The sequence below is a fragment of the Protomyctophum bolini genome (assembly GCF_963924005.1).
Source record: "Protomyctophum bolini genome assembly, chromosome: 22".
NCBI lineage: Eukaryota > Metazoa > Chordata > Actinopteri > Myctophiformes > Myctophidae > Protomyctophum > Protomyctophum bolini.
In genome coordinates, this window is record NC_137883.1 from 12940269 (window position 1) to 12959723 (window position 19455).

General features: G+C 44.5%; 1 protein-coding gene across 1 annotated transcript in view; it reads right to left on the reverse strand.

The window, feature by feature from the left end:
* Window positions 1-16606, reverse strand: part of LOC308309436 (calmodulin-regulated spectrin-associated protein 1-B-like) — a 24795-nt gene extending 8189 nt beyond the window's left edge. The window contains exons 1-14 of the mRNA XM_080755276.1: window positions 16486-16606; window positions 15752-15909; window positions 11001-11263; window positions 9372-9533; window positions 9085-9171; window positions 8059-8091; window positions 7154-7295; window positions 6729-6868; window positions 6234-6330; window positions 6008-6134; window positions 3588-3670; window positions 3387-3471; window positions 2241-2544; window positions 1-1830 (exon numbers count right to left, since the gene is read on the reverse strand). The exon at window positions 1-1830 is cut by the window's left edge and continues 318 nt beyond it. Of these exons, the coding sequence (XP_080611402.1) occupies window positions 1-1830; window positions 2241-2544; window positions 3387-3471; window positions 3588-3670; window positions 6008-6134; window positions 6234-6330; window positions 6729-6868; window positions 7154-7295; window positions 8059-8091; window positions 9085-9171; window positions 9372-9533; window positions 11001-11263; window positions 15752-15908 (3510 nt within the window). The 5' untranslated portion in view covers window position 15909; window positions 16486-16606. The remainder of the gene's footprint in view (window positions 1831-2240; window positions 2545-3386; window positions 3472-3587; window positions 3671-6007; window positions 6135-6233; window positions 6331-6728; window positions 6869-7153; window positions 7296-8058; window positions 8092-9084; window positions 9172-9371; window positions 9534-11000; window positions 11264-15751; window positions 15910-16485) is intronic.
* Window positions 16607-19455: the final 2849 nt, after the last annotated feature.

Sequence of the window (19455 nt, forward strand, 5' to 3'; positions counted from 1 at the left end):
CTCTAAAGACGTGTTGGCGTCAGTGCCTGGGCCATTCACACCAACGCCTCCTTTGGTGGAAAGCTTACGATCTCTGGGTGAGATGCTGGGCTTAGTGGACAAAACCCTGCTGTTTTCTTGAACCAGTTTCAGCTGTGAGGGTTTAGTCCTGGGGCTGCGCTGGCCAGAGCTCAGCTTGGGCGGCCGGCGGGCCGGTACGCAACCGGTGCCACCAAAGTCCACAAAGTGTACTGCAGCCGGAGGGGGGTCTGCAGCAGTGCACTTTGTGGAGCTTGGTAGCTCTGCTGAAGCGGAGCCGGAGGCCAGTGTTGGGCTTGACACGAGCATGGCGGTGCTGGCGGGGGGTACTGGCTGCGGAGGAGGGCCTGGAGGCGACGTGAGGCTCTGCTTCATCATCTGGTCCTGCTGGAAGGACAGCTGCATTATCTGCTGCTGGATGGAGCTGATGGCGTCGTTGAGAACCTCTATGGAGCGGTTGCAGTTGTTCACGTCGGGCTCCTCGGCCTCACCATCCTGGAATATCACGTCTGTGTTCAACTGTCTGTTTCTGCCCGTCTGTCCGCTCCGCGGAGTCTGCCCTGCCTTCCTTTGCAGCCTCAGCTCATCCAGCCAGGAATCGTCCTTGCAGGGCGGCGGTCTCATCTTGTTGGCGGCTGCTATGACCAAGTCCGGAGAGTGTTTCAAAGGTTGGGGCAAGGTGTCACACTTCCCTCCTCCCCCGCCCTTCTTCACTATGTTCAGAAAGGCCGCCTTGCCTAACTTCTGCCGCTGTCGCGCCGACAGGGCCTCCGTCTTCTTCTTCTGATGCTCGATAGCGCGCCGCTGCTCCTCCAGCTGCATGTGCAGCTGAACTAGTTCCGAGGGCATGGCGAGGTGACCCGTCGCCACCCCTGTTTTGCCAAGAAACACACCAGACTCCTTCAGTGAGCCTCCCAGGAGAAGATGGGGCGCGCTCTCCGAGCCGTCGGGCGTGGTCTTCTGGGAGCAGCTGGTGCTGGAGCCGTGGAAGCTGATCCTGTGGAGCTTGCGCTCGGCGAAGCTGGTCATCCTGACGCCAACGCTGCCTGAGGCGACGCTGCAGCTGCTGGCCCAGGACGCTGTGCTGAGGCAGGAGGGGCTGGAGCGGCCGCTGCCGCCCTCCTTGTCGTCACGCTCGCATACCTTCATGTCCTCTTTTAACTTCGCTGACTCCACCTCTCCCTCCTCCTCCAAGCACTTCTCCTCCGTCATGAACTCCATGTCCTCCACGTCCTCCTCCTCGTCCTCGATGTCGGCTATCTCAGAGTCCGAATCGTTGCCCCCTTTCCACGCAGTGGGGATGTCCCCGTGACAGATCTGTCCGGGGAGGGCCTCCTCCGCCTGATTCACATCCTCTCGCGACACGTGAAGGAAGAACCCCGGAGGCCGTTTAAAAACCGACTGACCGGGTCCCACAGCGCCCTCCGCGGGCGGCCTGAAGGCCGATTCCGCCTTCGCGATAGGAGTGAAATGACCTTTGAGGTTGTTTGAGTCGGCGGCCGCAGGCGGGCATCTCCTCTGGGTAGAGCTACAGGCATCTGCGTAGGCTCTCCTGGCGCCCGGCGGCGCTCTGGCACAACTCTCACCGCACTCCTCCTCTTTGTTCAGGCTGATGCTCTTCTCTTTGGCCGGCTTGGGGACGGCAGGCATCAGCGGCTCCAGATAGAAGGCGTCTGCTCGAGGAGACCGGGGGGCGGCGGCACCATAAGCAAGGTGGCGGTCGAAGCGGGGAGAGCGGCGAGCACTCAAACTCTGAGAGGATCCATGGTAGATGTCCAGCTCATCCTGCTCCACGTCCGCCTCCACGTAGGGCTGTCGCCATAATGACATTGTAGTTGACGATTAATTGTCATGCAAATAGTTGCGTTTAATGATTGAATTGTGTTGGCATTGGAACATATTAATAAGAAATGGCTTAATTAGAAGAAACTTATTAATTATATTACACACAATGATAGACAATTACAATTAATGGTGCCAATATTCAAAATGTGATGCGATATATTCAAAATACACAATGTACTATGGCCAAAACAGGCCATATATTTAATAATTTCATCTTTACCAAATAAAAAATTTAATAGCAGACACAGCAGATCTACAAGCTCACGGCGTCGCACTGTCAGCTATTTCCGCTATCTTTCAACAGATGAACGAAAATCTCAAAAGACTGTCGTTTTTTCGAGATTATTGTAACAATTGCTACCACCTGGCCGGCCTACCTCCACACTCTGTCGGGGACGAAGAGCAGCGGGGTGGATGATGGCCACCAGCTCCTCTTCCTCCACCTCCTCCTCCTCGTCCTCGATGCGTACGTTGGCCATCATCAGGCCCTGGCCGTTGAGCCTGCACGTGGGGGGCAGGTGGGGGGAAGCTCCTCCCAGCAGCATGTGTCTGGGGGTGATGCTCATGATGTTGGAGGCCAGGCTGTCTTTACTCATGGATCGCGTGAGACTGAGACTGTCCCCGTCGCCGCCGCCCTCCAGGGACAGATACAGGCCGCAGGGAACCGGCTGGGATAAAGGCCTGGGGATGGATGGGCGTGGGAGGAATGGAGGAAGTGGCACAAATGTTAGGACAATGTGATGTAATAGTTTGAAACACTCTTGTGAAAAGACTGGGCAGCCCAAATCGTTTTCATTTATTTTTTTGTAGTTTTCTTTTTGGCTTGTCCAAATTGGAATCAGATTGGTTTCATCAAGCCTGCATTCCTAGGGCGGTTTAAAATGTGATTCAAATCCCAGTAATCCCAAAATTACTCATGCCTCTAAATTAAGATTACTCATGCCTCTGTCGTTGTCTGAATACACAAATCAGATCCGAACACTTATTTAACAGTGTGGCCAGTCAGTCCCAAAGATCAGGTTTAAGTAGCAATTGGTATTTGCCTGCAGTCACTGTGAACAATGCCTTATAGAGCGCCGCAGTCCCCGCCCCCTTTCAGAAAGCGAGTGGCCCAGGAAGTGAAAGCCCCATGCATTCTGCCATCGGCACTTTTAATATAATTTATTTAAAGACGGTTACGCCGCGGACAAAGCCAATTCGGATCGTGACGAATCATGACAATGAACACAATATTTTGGGCCGATCAAATAATTTATAAGACGAAAAATAAAACAAATAGTGTTGTCTCCTGACTTTCTTTTCTTCTTTCTAATGATTTGATCGTCCCAAAATATTGTGTTCATTGTCATGATTCGTCACGATCCGAATTGGCTTTGTCCGCGGCGTAACCGTCTTTAAATAAATTATATTAAAAGTGCCGATGGCAGAATGCATGGGGCTTTCACTTCCTGGGCCACTCGCTTTTCTGAAAGGGGGCGGGGACTGCGGCGCTCTATAGTGAGTAGTACCAGTGAATGGCTCACCTCGCTCTCCTATCTGCTCTGGTCAGCATTGGGCCCTGAGGCTGCCCGTCCACACGTGTCAGAGAGTTGGACCTGTTTCTCAGTCCTGCACAAAGATAGGAATGAATTCACAAACCTTAGACATCCCAAGTTCAGGTATTATTATAGTATCATATTATTATTATTATCATTGTTATTATTATTAAATACCGCTGATCTTACCCGCATTGTCATCCTCTTGCATCACATGTTGACTCTGTCTTCGGGGCAGTAAGGAGTGAGACGAGCTTGTTGTCATTTTGTGACTGTTAGGGAAAAGGTTTAACAGTTAAAGTCATAAACCACTGAAATAGTACCAATGCACAGCCACAGACCTCTGTGAATGCCACCGAGAGTCCTCATAAAATTCAACTTTGCCTTCATGCTACAGTGCTTGAACAAAGCTGGTGATTATACTGTATAGGTCACACACCAAAACTGCTGCTTTTGAAGCTCTCATCTCTATATTCCTGACAAAAATCATTCTCAGCTCATCTTTAATTATTCATCTTTTCAGTACAGTTGTCATGACACAACAGACGAACCGAATCTAGACTTAATTTTGTTGCTGTCAGGCAGAAACCTCTTATCTCCACAGTTTTGTTTTTCCGTAAATTAACGCCCTACTTGATCATACTACATCATCTCACGTAGTATCGAAAGTACCAGAGCTACAAGCTCGATAAAGTACCAGAGCTACAAGCTCGATAAAGTACCAGAGCTACAAGCTCGATAAAGTACCAGAGCTACAAGCTCGATAAAGTACCAGAGCTACAAGCTCGATAAAGTACCAGAGCTACAAGCTCGATAAAGTACCAGAGCTACAAGCTCGATAAAGTACCAGAGCTACAAGCTCGATAAAGTACCAGAGCTACAAGCTCGATAAAGTACCAGAGCTACAAGCTCGATAAAGTACCAGAGCTACAAGCTCGATAAAGTACCAGAGCTACAAGCTCGATAAAGTACCAGAGCTACAAGCTCGATAAAGTACCAGAGCTACAAGCTCGATAAAGTACCAGAGCTACAAGCTCGATAAAGTACCAGAGCTACAAGCTCGATAAAGTACCAGAGCTACAAGCTCGATAAAGTACCAGAGCTACAAGCTCGATAAAGTACCAGAGCTACAAGCTCGATAAAGTACCAGAGCTACAAGCTCGATAAAGTACCAGAGCTACAAGCTCGATAAAGTACCAGAGCTACAAGCTCGATAAAGTACCAGAGCTACAAGCTCGATAAAGTACCAGAGCTACAAGCTCGATAAAGTACCAGAGCTACAAGCTCGATAAAGTACCAGAGCTACAAGCTCGATAAAGTACCAGAGCTACAAGCTCGATAAAGTACCAGAGCTACAAGCTCGATAAAGTACCAGAGCTACAAGCTCGATAAAGTACCAGAGCTACAAGCTCGATAAAGTACCAGAGCTACAAGCTCGATAAAGTACCAGAGCTACAAGCTCGATAAAGTACCAGAGCTACAAGCTCGATAAAGTACCAGAGCTACAAGCTCGATAAAGTACCAGAGCTACAAGCTCGATAAAGTACCAGAGCTACAAGCTCGATAAAGTACCAGAGCTACAAGCTCGATAAAGTACCAGAGCTACAAGCTCGATAAAGTACCAGAGCTACAAGCTCGATAAAGTACCAGAGCTACAAGCTCGATAAAGTACCAGAGCTACAAGCTCGATAAAGTACCAGAGCTACAAGCTCGATAAAGTACCAGAGCTACAAGCTCGATAAAGTACCAGAGCTACAAGCTCGATAAAGTACCAGAGCTACAAGCTCGATAAAGTACCAGAGCTACAAGCTCGATAAAGTACCAGAGCTACAAGCTCGATAAAGTACCAGAGCTACAAGCTCGATAAAGTACCAGAGCTACAAGCTCGATAAAGTACCAGAGCTACAAGCTCGATAAAGTACCAGAGCTACAAGCTCGATAAAGTACCAGAGCTACAAGCTCGATAAAGTACCAGAGCTACAAGCTCGATAAAGTACCAGAGCTACAAGCTCGATAAAGTACCAGAGCTACAAGCTCGATAAAGTACCAGAGCTACAAGCTCGATAGAGCTTGAAACGCGTCGCCTGTTTTGAGCTTGTCGATCTGCTACTTTTGCTATTTTTGAATTTGGATCCTGAAAAGTAACATTTGTGGACGATATGCCAAAACAATACAACATCCTACATTTAGTGGTTGAACAGAAGTCTGACGTAATTTACAAATCCTACCTGGTTTGCACACACACACACACACACACACACACACACACACACACACACACACACACACACACACACACACACTATCACAGAGACCCTTTGTTTATTTTTGGACCACAATGCTTATATGAGACGTTTTTAAGAAACCCAGTGTTATTCTCGATAGAGAAAAACTTCCGTGAACCAGGAGATGAACGAGTGACGTCAGGACTAATGATCATAATTTCAATGTGTCATATAGCTTTCCTTTGAGAAATCGGTTCGAAAACATATATCGAAATCAACATATCGAATCGGTATGGATGCTGAGAAGAAATTGAACGATACCCGGCCCTAGATATACAGTATGTGTGTGTGTCCTTGGACCATATTTCTCATTAAGTACAATACCTGAGGTCTGGGCTGGAGATCATGGCGATGTCGGCGGAGCTCGATGAAGGCAGGAAACTTCGTTTGGTGGCGTTGGAGATGGGCAGGTGGGGGCGGGGGGAACTCTTAGGGTGCAGCAGTGACCTCACTGCGAGAACGGTGGGAGAGGAGAGGGGCGTTATTCATTTACTTCTACATTCATGTCACTAACTGTGACGTGAAAAGAATGTAAAACAAATCCCCGTACCGTCCATCATTTCTTGAAGGTCTCTGGGCTGAACAAAGTCTGGCTTTACGATCTCAAACCACCAGAACAGCTCGGCGACGAACACCATCAGATTGTTCTGTTGTAAACACAGAATAAATATGATCACCATTAGAGACCGATAACTGATATGCATCGCTATATATGTTTTTGTTTTTTTTACCCATTCTGACCTGAGATCAGATCTAAAAATGTCTTCTACATCCTGACAGTTTTCTGAAAAAGTTATGTTTCTATGTCAGTCGTTCTTCGATTTAAAAAAAATAGACCTACAAGCTCGTAGCGCGCTACGAGCTTGTAGATCTGCTATTTTTCAATAGCTAAAGCGTAACATAATGCTAACACCAAAAGGGGTTCCCGCCCAAAATGGGTTTTAACTTTCAACCCAGCAGCCCTTTTTGAGCATGAGATAAAATGTTCAAAACCTTTCAAAATGTTTGAAGAAGAACAGATCCACCAAAACCCATTTGGGCTCACCTTCAGTACTGGCGGACTGTAGAGAATGTCTTCAGGCTTCAGGTAGCAACTTTTGCTCAGGTACTCGCTGGAGAACTCCCTGAGCAGCTGGATGTTGTACAGACAGTCTGTTATGGAGGGAACCTCCTTCAGACAGATATCTGCACAACAAACACAGGACAGTACATTCATTATAGCACACACAATGACAGACAATCACTTTGCAAAAAGAAAAAGCCTGTTTTGAATTCAATATACAGATACTGATACTGCCCTCGTGCGATACGTGGGGTGCTCGTGTTTTTATTTTATTTATTTTTATAATTAAATGTGTCTCTCTTTGGGAAGCAGAATGGTAGAACTGCTTCAGAACCGTTTCAGAATGTGGCCAAATACTGAACGTGTTTTTCCTATAAGGTATACATTAAGTATTATGAAGGACATACCCTCCAGTCTGACCACAGCTGGGCAGTAGAAGTGGACCACAGCCAGCAGAGCAGTGCCATCACACACGTCCTTCATCAGGTCGTCCACCAGGGGGAAGTGATGTGGCATCCGACCCGAGAGGTGATCTCTGCGGTATCGCACCTGTGGACCACGGGTCCGACGCGGGTCAGAGATTCATCACAATAATAAATAATTATTAATATCAATTTAAAAAAAGGTTTTAAATAGCAGACCCTCATGCTCACAATGCGTGACAATGCTTCTAGATTTCCGCCTATTTGTCATACCCTGAGGTATATCGTTGCGGTCGGGCAGAACTCCATATTTTAAGGTTCTGTGTTTTTTGGGGGGAGGGGTAAAGGAACGGCCTTCTACAGCGTCACACTCACACAATATTATTAAAGTAACAGATCCACAAGCTCGAGCCAAAATATCAATCGATTGAAATTAACTTTCGTTGAGCTTGTCAATCAGCAGTATATATTGGGCTTACATGGTTTTACCCGAGCTAGACAGACAGAAAGAAAAAGGACGGAAAATAAATGTGTGACACACGCAAGCACATTATTCATGTACAAATCTGATTACTATATAGAGCCCACGTTTCTCTCTTACGCATGCACGCATGCATGCTCACACACACACACACACACACACACACACACCCACACACACTCACACACACACACACACACACACAGTACACACACAGTCACACGCACACACACACACACACACACACACCCCCACACACACACACACACACACACACACACACACACACACACACACACACACACACACACACACACACACACACACACACACACACACACACACACAGGGAAACACATATACCAGCAAATACTGATGGGAGATTATTGGATAGGACAGTTGCACTTACAGGTACCAGCTTCCAGTACCATTTGGAGGGAGACTATCGGTCCAACAGGCAGGAGGAGGACGGACAATTTATGAGGAAGACACAGGAAAGGTCAGCAGAAGACAGGTCAAAATGCACTAACAGAGGATGAGGCTTGATTTATATACTGTGTCGTACGGCGAGGCCTAGGTTTGGGATCCGAAACCGGAGGAATCGGGGGGAACGGGATCCGTTGCATTTGGAACCTTTTCAGGAATCAGTTTGATCACACTCTCAGAGCTGGTGTGTGGACTTCACGTCTGCTTTACAATTGCAATACCAGCGGTTCTCAAACTTTTCAATTTCATGGACCACCATAACTCTGAGAGTGTAGGTTTCCATTTGTACACTCTCAGAGTTACAGACCTGCAAGGGTCCATTTGGACCCCCTATAAGAAATCGTTAAAGTGAACCGTTAAGGAATCAGACCGAGAGAATCGTTGAGGAACGAGGATTGTTAAACATCCTAAAGGATCCCAACCCTAGCAGTGTCGCCCGCTGAAAAGGTTTTCAGCATTGGACAGCATTGGACGGAATATAAATCAAGCAAACACAGATGTCAAAGACATCGTTGGAAAGGGTAATTTCTAAACAAACCAAGCATTTTCATATTTCTAAAATGGTTTTACTATACATGCATTAACTAGGGAAACTATGAACTAAAATTAAGCTCAGGTGGTCGGACAAACAAAATTAATGAAGAGCCCAAAAAAGACAGATGAAGAACACAACCTGGAAGCCGAATATATTAAAGGGGGTGTGACTGTGAAAAAACTGTGATTTTATGTATTTAATATTATGTTTACTAAGTAGCTGGAGAGATGGGGAGACCACTGTTACTGAACAAACAGTCTACCGGTATGTTAGCAATGACTGTTACACTATGGAAATGTATTTAACACGTCACTTTACACCCCCTTTAACTTGAAAGAGAATGTCGAATAGTGAAAGTGATGAATTGTTTCAGAAAATGAAAATGGAGAGAAATGGCAACAGTGTAGTATTCACCTTATGGTGGATGGGAACAGGGGACCCCATCAGCTGGTGCTTCACTTTCAGCTCCTTATCTGTAATCTCCCTCATCTTCATATTCACCTAATAGTCATGAATGGTAAATGGACAGCATGTATACAACATGTCTCCACTCAAAGTGCTTAACCACTTTCAACCTGCTGTTATAAACTAAATAAAAACTATGACTAAACTAAAGGACTAAAACTAAGACTAAATATATTGACAATTTCGTCAACAAATAAAAAACTAAAGACTAAAATGCAGGCCAAACAGCAGCTCACCTTATTAATCCAGAAGACCATTGCATCTTCCAGATCAAACGGCAGCTCCTTGGAAGCGGTGAAGTTAGAGAAGCGCTTGACGCTGGACACCACCCGCTCTATGGTCATCATCTCCGCTGTGAAGGCCATCATCAGAGCGTCGATCAGGGGTATGTGGGAACTCTGAGAAAACATGTAAAAGCTTAAATTAGTCACAGGCAAGGGTCATCAATATGGCCGTTCATGGACAAAATATTCCCGTTGCAAGACTTGGCCTTGTCCGTGGGAAATGTTAGATATTAGATCATTTGTTTTGATACACCATAATAATATTCTTATTTTGATAATAAGAGCCAATGCACTCTGTTGAGATGCCAACTTGCGCAAGCAGAGCGGTGCACTCACCACTGGCATCACCGCTTCCAAAACTGATATATTATGATATATTGTGTCACCGTCAACAGCCAATAAGAGAGCACCATTCTTGGTGACGTAACCAAATGATGCTGGTCCCTGATGCTGGGCTGAGAGGACACGGACGTACACACACACACACACACACACACACACACACACACACACACACACACACACACACACACACGCTCTGCTTGCGCAAGTAATTACTGAATGTCAGTCTCCAAGTTTTCGTATGTAGGACACTGATTTAATATGACACATTAGAAGTCCACTAAGTGCTAAGTGGTGTTCAAACGATTTATTTTGTTTGTACACTCTGAGTGTATACGAACAAATCCATTTAGGTTCCATTTGTACAGTACACTCCCAGACCTGTTATGGTCATTCAGGGCTAGCTTGTGTTTCTGGTAATATTATTGTCCAAACATTTTGTATGTCCGTGGCAAAGAAAGTATTTTGACAAAAACGTCCACCACAAGACGACATGCCGATGAGCCCTGGTCACAGGGATTAGAGCAGTGATTCTCAAGTGATTTTCCGCATCAGGGCCCACTTGAAAAACTCAAAAGCGTTCACAGCCCCCCTCCCGACCCATCTGACCAACGTACATTTTCAGAGCATGGTTATTTTAATAGTCAAACCATTGATTGATTGTTTTTTACATTCTTCTTCTATATATGTTATATTATCATAACAAAAACGTAGTGTTGTTGCATTTATTTGACTGTAGTGATAGTGGAGCAACTGCATACTGTGAAACTGGCTACCGGTCAGGGTGGTCAGCTTCAGCAGATGGTCCCCCTACCATTTCTCAAGCTGCTGCTGGTAGAAGGGAAAAACACAGTGACAATGCTGCTATAATAACCCACCAAGCAGATTTAATAATGCCGATACTGTATGTGTGGAGAGCTGCACTATAGTACAAAAGGCTGCACCAGTGTGGCCTTTAGAATAATCACACAATAAAGGTTTCCAACCAATAGAAAACCGAGTAAAAGTCCTTCTCTACTGTTTTTTTCATTGGCACATTTGACTGTCAAGGTTTCAGCCTCCAGGAAGAAACCCTAAATACAAAGTCATCATTGCACATAACAACCACACCAAGGGGTCTAATGGAGTACTGTCACCTCATAAACACTAGAAGAACTGGACAGAAATACAAAGATCACGGCACTCCATCTTTAAGACAGTGGACGTACACAGAGTCTATTGTCTCTACCGCATACGTACCATCTTGATGGGAGCAGAGCCGAGGTCCTCGTCCGAGACGGGCGTGCCGTCGCTCTGCAGGACGTAGAAGCCCTTCCTGGACAGGGACTGGATGACCGCCTGGTGGCTGTGGAGCGCCGCCGCCTGCTCGGCCTTCAGGATCAGGCCACACACTCTGCAGTAGAGCTCCCCGGACAGGAGCAGCCGGATGACCGGAGGCTTGATGTGCTCCTGCTCATACTGGTCTGTGTAGAACGGGTCCTGGAGGTCCCCGGGGATGTGGTCTGAAGAGAGAGAGAGAGGGGAATGAAAAGAAACACGTGGAATAAAGCAAAAATAAAACCTCATGACTGAAAATGTGATGACCCCCAGGGACAACAGAACTTCTAATTATACCTAGGCCATGCTAATCCCGATTTAAACACTTTCAAACACTATTTTGTGACTCCTCGGGTTACTTAAGAGTAACTTTGTGATAATATTGTTTTCAAACTGAAACGCTGCAACTTGTTTACCCATTCGATGAAGTCAAAATTATGGGTACAAATGTGAAGTAATATTATGTGTAGAAAAATTCTATACAGTCTAAAATCGCAAACAGCACCATCGATAGCATCCTGGCAGCGGGCTGCATCACCGCCTGGTATGGGAACTGTATCCCTATCAACCAGGGTGGTGTGGACGCCGGATGATTTGATTGGCTGAGCACGGAATATAAGGATAAAAAGTGAGGACAGAAAAGTGAGGACCCCAAAAGCGATTGGCCGGAATGTGATGACGTATGATGATAAGAGCGCTCCTCACTTCACATGAGTGGGATTTTTTAAATGCATATGTTTTACACGGCTTATATTGACATATCTGACCTGTTTTCCTGTTTCTTTCCTTCTCTAGTCTTTCCCCCTTTCTTGTTACTGCAGATATAATGATGATGGGAAGTTATCAGTTCGACAAGCAATTCTACCCGTCTCTACACCTGTGCCCCTGTGATTTGACAAATGGAGGCCACACCGTTATCTGACATTAACGTACAGTATAGAGCTGGGGAAAACTCATCCTATCATGCTGTCCTCCTCGTCTGCATAATGTGATTGACCCACCCAGCAGGGAAAGCCTCGCTGTCCTCTAGATACCCATAACCCCACCCTAGTTCGTTGTCCACAAAGTACTAACAGGAAGTGACAGCCAGACATGCGAGAGTGGTACACTAACTATTCTACAGGCCTGAAGCAGGGGGCTGGGCCACAATTGAATCCCATCCACAAACCAAACCCTGCTCAATGTTATGGCCGGGGTAGTGTGGCTGTACGTGGCACGCTTTTGGATCACACAGATTTAATCTAGGGATGCACGACATAGACATTTTGGCTGATGTCTGATGAAGCATGGTCATGTTGATCATTCCAAAATGCCGCACAGATCTTGTAATATACGTTTCCAGTACTGGGGTTTACGTCAAACCTCTTACACAGTAACTGTGGTTCTGGGTGCAGATGCAGACTTAAATGTAGAAAGATGAATCATTTCTTTTTTACTTAATAATGATTCCAACTTTTGCTTATACTGTATATGTTCTACGGGAAAGCTCCCCCAGAAAAGGAAGATGTCAATACCTTAGAATTTGTGATGCAATGTTAGAAACTGGGAAGACCTTTAATCGCCCCCCACTCCCCAATTCTGGACCAACATGATGCTATATGACAGAGTACCGAGCTAGACCAATGAGAGAGAGAGAGATTGTGTGACTGCGTGTGTGACTGTGTGTGTGCGCGCATGCGTGCGCGCGTGCGTATGTGTGTCTTTGCTCCTACTCTTGCAGACACAAGGTCAGATCGATCGGCACAGATCAAGCTGACAGTCAGGGAAATGCTCTGTGGCTGAATGAATACATGACTATTCTGCAAACCTATTGGAGCGTGCCCCACCCCCCTGCATCCTAGGTACAACGCTGTACTACTACTAAATCTAACTCTAAACTGAAGCCAGTTATTGCCAACACATGGCGTTTTCAGTTTCACTGTGATACAGATAAATAGGAAGTTCATGTTAGTTGTTCCATTGTTCCAAGGCGGAACGCAACTAAACATGCCCTGAAAAAGGTAGCGCCCGGCCAACCCATTAAACCACTTAACACGGCAGCTGGCCACACACACTTTCAAGATGATCTAAATATCTAATATAACACATGTAAAGAAATTGAGCACAGTATAATTTCACATAGTTTCACATTTCCAAACATTTTAAAAATGGCAAAAATAGCCGATCTCTACAAGCTCACAATGCGTCGCGATGCCATTTGGCAATAGGGGGCCTGCAGCCATAGGGCAGAGGCTAAGACTATTTGGGGGTCCTTGGCATGGAAAGGTTTGGGAACCCCTCGGGTAGACCTCTCTGAACAATATACAGGTAGGCTCTATGCATACGCCATTTTGGGGGGAAAAATCGAATGGCCCCGTACAGGTGTGTAAATGAAAAGGTTTGAGAACCACTGTACACTAAATGGAACAGATCGGTAGCACCTGTGAAGGAAGTAGGAAGAGTTCTTTCCAAAATGGAGTACATCATAGAGGCTATTGTTGCTTCTCCAAAGGCCACAATAAGACATGCCAGTCTAAACAAACACGCTGTATTTAAATGCACTTGTACTTGAGGCAGCTTTCTATCCCATTAAACACTTCGACATGTGACTTCGTTGTACGACGGTGTCACGCGACGGAGCATAAATTAGACATTAAACCTGTACAGACAACAGTCTTATCCAGCAAACAGCCACGCTATAATCCCATAATGATGGTTTGCCCCTTGTGATCTCCCCACTCTCACATCAATGGCCTAAATGGTCTATACTCTAAATGGTCTGTTACTCCTTCTTTTTTGTAGGTTAAGTAACTTGAAAAATAACCATAAAAACCGACATGAAAAAGAATCGTGATAATATTGTGGATTGTGATGTGGTGATGTGGATGTGCTTTAAAATAACATTATATTTTTCCATATCACCCAGTGACACCCACCCATGAATTGAAACGTAGCAGGGGTGCATTATTGGAAGCAGCATTGACATTGACATGCACTGCAACATTCTACAGACAGAATGAATGAATAGCAATGCTAGCATTGCTTAATGCTTAGTGGCAACTGCCTTCACCAACAGATTTCTGGCAGACTGTGGCAGTGTTCCGAATGTTGGACCAAGATCCTGTCTGGTATTATTATTATTATTACCACTGTATCATAATGTAATATGCAACAAATATAAAGATATATCTTATTGATACTATTGATGAATTGAGTATGAAGGACCCCAATGCAAACAAGCCATAGGCTTTCTTGGGTTTAAATCCTTTTAGCAGACCATGAATTGAACTGTACTTTCCTGTGCTTTTTCTGCAAACTGTTAAAATATCCAATCAATCAAATCAATCAATCAATGTTGACGCGCTATAAACCGGCGACCTTCTGATTCCCAGACAGACGTCTTACTGTCTCTCTCCATTCAGCTTTGGTCGAACACTTTCCTAACCCTCCACAAGCACGTTGCAACATAATCCCACTAACATAATCCAGACATCGACTGTAGGAAATAGCTCTCTGTTTGGGCTTACAGTCCGCCAGTGTTGCACACCAAACACAGCAGATCTACAAGCTCAAACGTGTCGCGGTGTGACGCTTTGTGACTTGTGAGCTTGTATAGAGGAAGTATTAATCAGATCAGACACATGAGATTGATGCACATAATTTGAGCCTGATTGCTTGAACTGGGAGATCAAAATGTATACAGATAGCAGTAAAACGTATTCACACAACATGTGTTTGAGTTGTGTTAAAAGTCATATTACTGTCTGTCTGGCCCCTTCAGAACAGTAGCTGGCTGGCCAACATAAATAACATTCATTATACTGTGGAATGAGCTTCTTCATGTAGTCAAGCATTCCTAGAATAACACATCACATATTTTACTTAGTTCTAGTGGATCGGATCAGTTCCAATGCACATAATCACCATGCCCCAATAATACCCTAAACCCTATACCACTCAGGGTCAAGGGTTAGGGTTCCACTTAATTCCTGCTTTAATCCTGACAATAGCCTTCAACCCAAGAACTGGCAAACTGTCCACACAAAATTATATTTTTTAGGACCTCTTACAGAGACTATGAGATTCTGAAGCAGCGGGTTATCCTTGACATTACTGTTTGCAATAATCTTCTTCCCTTGGCAGTCAGACGTCTGTTTAGCATCTAATATATGTTGACATGTTGTTCATGATATACCACGCAGCAGGTGACATGACAAATGTCTGTTCAAGAAAACAAACCATTGATTAGATGGGCCTATACATAGACACTAGTCTGGAAATGCTTGTGTGACATATTGTGCTGTCAATGTTATAGCTCCAGAGAGAGAGAGAGAGAGAGAGAGAGAGAGAGAGAGAGAGAGAGAGAGAGAGAGAGAGAGAGAGAGAGAGAGAGAGAGAGAGAGAGAGAGAGATTGATTGATTGATTGATTTTTTTTAATTCACAGCTTGTAGAATGGGTACAGTTCAAAAGATAGTACAGGTCAATACAAAATCTGCTATGATCAAAGGATAGACCAGAAAAAGCACTAAGACCTGTTTACATCAGGGTCCTCCATTTTCAATTCATCAGAACATTTAAAGACATACAAATGTGCACTTCTATGGGGAGGGAGGGAGAGGGAGAGAGAGAGAGAGAGAGAGAGAGAGAGAGAGAGAGAGAGAGAGAGAGAGAGAGAGAGAGAATTGAGACCAACCTTTGCCATAAGCTTTGGCAAACAACCAGCGGAAATTGGCGTCTATTTTGGCTCTTGCAGAATCGTACATCTCCAGCGGCACGATGTGAACATCCACCACGTCACCTGCTGCAGGTCCTCCTGGGTCCGCTCTGATCCTCCTGCCGCCAGCATCCATCCTACAACACAACACAGCGAAATATAAACCTATCATACTGTATAATATATGCATGAGGGAATCAACCAACACCTTTAAAACAACATTATTACATCTATAATAGTCGACAACAATAATAAGGGCCTCCTAGCAAACAAGCAGCCTACTGTACTGTGAATGAATGTCACATCACACGCCCACCCTTCTCTAAAAGCATCGTCATTTTGTATTAAATATAGACTAAGTATCGCACCCATGCATGCATGGATGCTATACTCAATTAATCAATCATTCATTAAAACTGTTAGCATAATGGCGTGTAGCGGTCCTGTTAGCTAAACTAACCCCTTGAAAGCCAGATAGGCTATTAGCATTGGCAATCTGTCTGGACGTTTAGCTAAACGTTATGCTGCCGAAACACAAACATTCCCCCATCATCTCCAACAGGGTATATTTGAGGACCCTCTCCTCTTCCCTCTTGTAGCTAAAACCAAACCGAATGGGTGCTGGTGGTGGTGACGGTGTGTGTCTGTGTGTGTTGGAGGGGCTTGTTATTATATTCATGTCAATTAAATAATAGCAAAAACATTGACTTCACCTGACAGTGAAATAACGGAGGACTCCTCCCCGCCTGCAGGCTACATGGACATCACTGTGAGATGATCAGATCAGCAGTTAATCCGAACACAACAACACCAGGTCAGGAACAGCAAGCGTGATGATATTCCGATCGTGAGTTTTTCTTCCGACATGTTTTTTCTTTCTTCTTTTAATCATTTTCTGCTATCAAGTGGTGCTGAATGAGGGAGACGTATTGTCGTGTGGTGGTCCATCATGTTGTAGGCGCTGGTCTCTATGGGGACAGACACCCAGCTGCCCTGCAATACACCTGGAACACCTACAGAGGGCGCAGTGGTGCGTCTGGTCCAGTTTTTTGCTTGCCATGTCTGCTTATTATAAGCGACTTCGGGTAGCGACATTTACCAATGTCGTGTTGGGTTGCCGTTTTGAGGGGGGGGGTTTCCAAATGTTTAAAACAAGTGGTTCTTAAACGTTTTCATCTCAAGGACCCACACATTTATTATGTATGCAAAACCTCACCTGTAAATATGTTAATTGCTACCCCATAGCAGATTGTGTTGTTAACATGTTTAAAGATATTCGCACATTTTATTTTTATTTTATTAATACCCAAAATTTTACCATAGACTGTAATTCTACAAGCTCACAATAAGGTGACTTGTGATCTTGTAGCTTTCAGCTTGTAGCTTGTTGTATGCTATTTAATAGTTGCTTATTTTGTGTTTGTTTTCATATACCTGATTGCTTGTTTCTGTCGAACAATCTGGCAACGCTGCGAACTACTCTCTCTATTTATTTATTTACTTACTACTAGTCTTTATTAACTTGTCACTGAGTTATGTAAACCCTTATGTTCACTGGTGGTTTGATTGCTGTTGGGGTGTTTTTTTCCGGGGCCAGTTAAGCTAAATCATATTTGAAACTAATTTGGGTGAGGAGGCTGGCTGATATGCTAATACATGCATGCAATGCATGATGGGTACATGATTCTAATTCCAAATAAACGTATACTAGTCAAAATGTAGCACATTTCTCCCAAATTCCATCCAATTGTTATGTTACAACGATGTCGCATTTTCAAATGAACATAGTGTATTTTGGGTGAACGTTATTTTGTAGTAACTAACCATCAGCCTGACTGGTACGCCTGTGAATGGCTACCTCTATCTCTATCGTGTACAACTCATACTTACCTGGCAGGGGAGACACCATGATCATGAAGGTGGTTCACCTAGGTTGAGGCTTGGCCATTGCACTCCGGTCGAGCTGATATACTTACGAATTCCCCAAATGTGGGAATCTCGACTGCATAATTTGTGGTAGTGGGGGACTGCGTTCGCGCTCTCCCCTGATAAACTGTTAAAAAGAAAATCTCACCTCTATAGCGTTTGTGTTGTTGTTATTCTTATGGCAGAATAATAGACGACTGTGACTTTTATTTCAGTTTCAACTCGAATGAAACTAAGATTATCAATATCACCGTATGCATTGATTGATGTTGCAGAGCAGCATTTAGTTACAGCATGGTTAGTTACGGCAGGAGCCATCTTACTTGATTTCACATATTTGTGACTAAATGGCGCCCCCACTGGTTGCCTTGGAAAATGGTTCCCTTTAATTAAGCCACAGGCCCACAGCTGTGGGTGGAAAGACGCCAGTAGTAGAGAGAAGAGATACAGATTTCAACAGCTCGCACAGTACAGCGCAGTTTGAATTGAAAGAAAGAAATACTTTATTATTTGTTTATTTGAACCCTGCGCTCGTCTGTTTTTGAGACCTTTATTCAGTATTTAGTCTGAAGCCTGTTCTTGTTTTCCCCCGTTTTTATTTTGAAACCTTTACACACACACACACACACAACACAAACTCCTGCCATAAATCAACCTTGCAGTCATCGTCAATCAGCATCGACAACAAGTGAGTAAACAACAAGACGCCCAAGTGTGAGCGTGTTGAACAAACCTATTGTGTAGGCTACACGATAGCCAAGTAGCCTACAATTGTAGTTAATTGACAAACTGAATGTGTTCTACAAGTTGTTCAAACTTCCCAATTCCCATTAATAATAATCCACAAATAAATGCAAGCAGCTGTCCGATAAATGATACCAGATATATGAGCCATATCCTCAGGCCCTCTGGTCAGTGTGAAGACTTGTTTTATTATCACACTTGACAGCTACAGTACCTCTTTTTCTACTTTTTGTCTCAGCCAGGTCAGATGGATGGATATGCTTTATGGATATGCAACTATGTGCTATATTCTTTCATTTATAATACAATCATCTTTATTTATTTCTGTCAGATGTTGAGTTCTGCAACTTTGGGGTGTGTTTTTTTTTGATTGATTGAAATCTTTATTAACAGTTTGCAGAATTACAGTACATTTCAAGCACAAACTCAATACAAAGACTGTTAACTGTGAGTGGACGACCCAATTAAGCCTTACACTTGTTTACAACAGGGTCCACATTGTTCAATTCATCAAAACATTTAGAGACAAACAAATAGACACTTCTATGTAGTTAAAGAACAGAACAGGAATTCATCATATCGGAAGCGAAAAGGGAAAAAATATATATATACAGTGAGGGGAACAGGGGGATAAAAGAAAACGAAAGACAGAGTGTAGGGCGCCTGCACACAACACCATGCGTTGATGCCATGTGTGCATATGTGCAGGCACCCAACACCACGTCCATACAAAAACATGGTACAATCCAGATAAAAATTCAGCTTTTACAGAGGCCAGTTTCGAATTGCAGCCATCCGTAGGTGCCCTTTGAGAGCAGTTTTGAAGGAGCCAAGGGATTCACATGTCTTAATGACTGTTGGTAGGGCGTTCCACATTTTGGTCGCATAGGAGCGAAAAGAATTTAGTCCCTTGTTTGTGCCGAATGTGGGTTGTACATGGTTTGTTGCACTCCCTCTGGTGTTGTGGGTGTGGACTTCGTTTACATTAAGGAAGTATTTAGACAGGTACATGG